Below are 1,026 nucleotides of genomic sequence, written 5' to 3' on the forward strand. Positions count from 1 at the left end.
GTAGGAGCGCGGAGCATAGAGAAAAGCAGACGGGTAGAGAGGCGAGCGTACAGAAGTAGGCAGTAGGAAGAAGGAAGAGGTAAGGATGGAAGGAGAGAAAAAAGGGAAAGGGCAAATAGTTTGCCAATAGCTGATTTGTTCAAGAGAGGAGAGAAAAGGAAAGAGAGGCAGGGGGAGGAAAAAGGGGAAGAGAATATCTTTAGAAAGAGCACGAAAGTAGGAAGATCACCAGTTAAGGGAGTGGAAGGGAAAGAAGAGAGGAGGGGAGAAAATAGAGAGGGAAGGGAAACGGAGAGGATAAATGAAGAGATAAGGAAATGGAGGGAGGAGAAGAAAGAGATGAGAAGATGGATGGAGGAGATGATGAGCGAATGGAAAAAGGAAAAGGAGGAAATGAAGGAGAGAATTAAAAAGGTAGAGGAGGAATTGAAGGGGTATAAAGAGAAGGAGAAAAGAGAGATGGAGGTAGAGAAAGGGGAGAGAAAAAAGGAGGAGGTAGGAGGAGGAGAGAAGAAAGACAGGAGGTGGGAGGATATAGGAGAGAGAGTAAAGAGAATGGAAATAGAGGGGGAGATGATGAAAAGAGAAGAGAAAAAGAAAAATATTATAATAAGGGGGGTAAAGGCTAAGAAAGAGGGATGGGAGGGATTAAGAGAGGAAGTGGAGGAGATAGTAAGAGAAACGGGAGCAGAGGCGAAAATAGAGGAGATAAAGAGAATAGGGAAGAGATATAAGGATGGAAAAGACATGGTGATGGTGAGATTCGAGAACGTGAGGGATAAGATACAGGTAATGAAAGGGAAGAGAAATCTGAGGGAGAGGAACGAGTGGATAAAGGATGATCTCACGGAAAAAGAAAGAAGAGTAGAATGGTTAATAAGGGAGGAAGCGGAGGTGAAGAGAAGGGAAGGGTTAAAGGTGAGGGTGGGGTATATGAAGTTGTGGATAGAGGGAAAGTTATGGAGATGGGATGAAGAGAAGGATGAGTTGAAAATGGAGCAGGGAATAGGAGAGGAGGGAGGAAAG

General features: G+C 44.3%; 1 protein-coding gene across 1 annotated transcript; it reads left to right on the top strand.

Annotated features, from left to right (window-relative positions):
* Nucleotides 1-339: 339 nt before the first annotated feature.
* Nucleotides 340-918, top strand: LOC105559714 (DNA ligase 1-like; the record flags this gene model as incomplete). The annotated part of the gene is made up of 1 exon (XM_012008224.1): nucleotides 340-918. A coding segment is annotated over exon 1 (579 nt), but the record flags the coding sequence as incomplete, so codon positions are not given.
* Between the last annotated feature and the right edge of the window lie 108 nt (nucleotides 919-1,026).

The sequence above is a fragment of the Vollenhovia emeryi genome, unplaced genomic scaffold, assembly GCF_000949405.1.
Source record: "Vollenhovia emeryi isolate VEMERY1.0 unplaced genomic scaffold, V.emery_V1.0 DF946436.1, whole genome shotgun sequence".
Lineage (NCBI taxonomy): Eukaryota > Metazoa > Arthropoda > Insecta > Hymenoptera > Formicidae > Vollenhovia > Vollenhovia emeryi.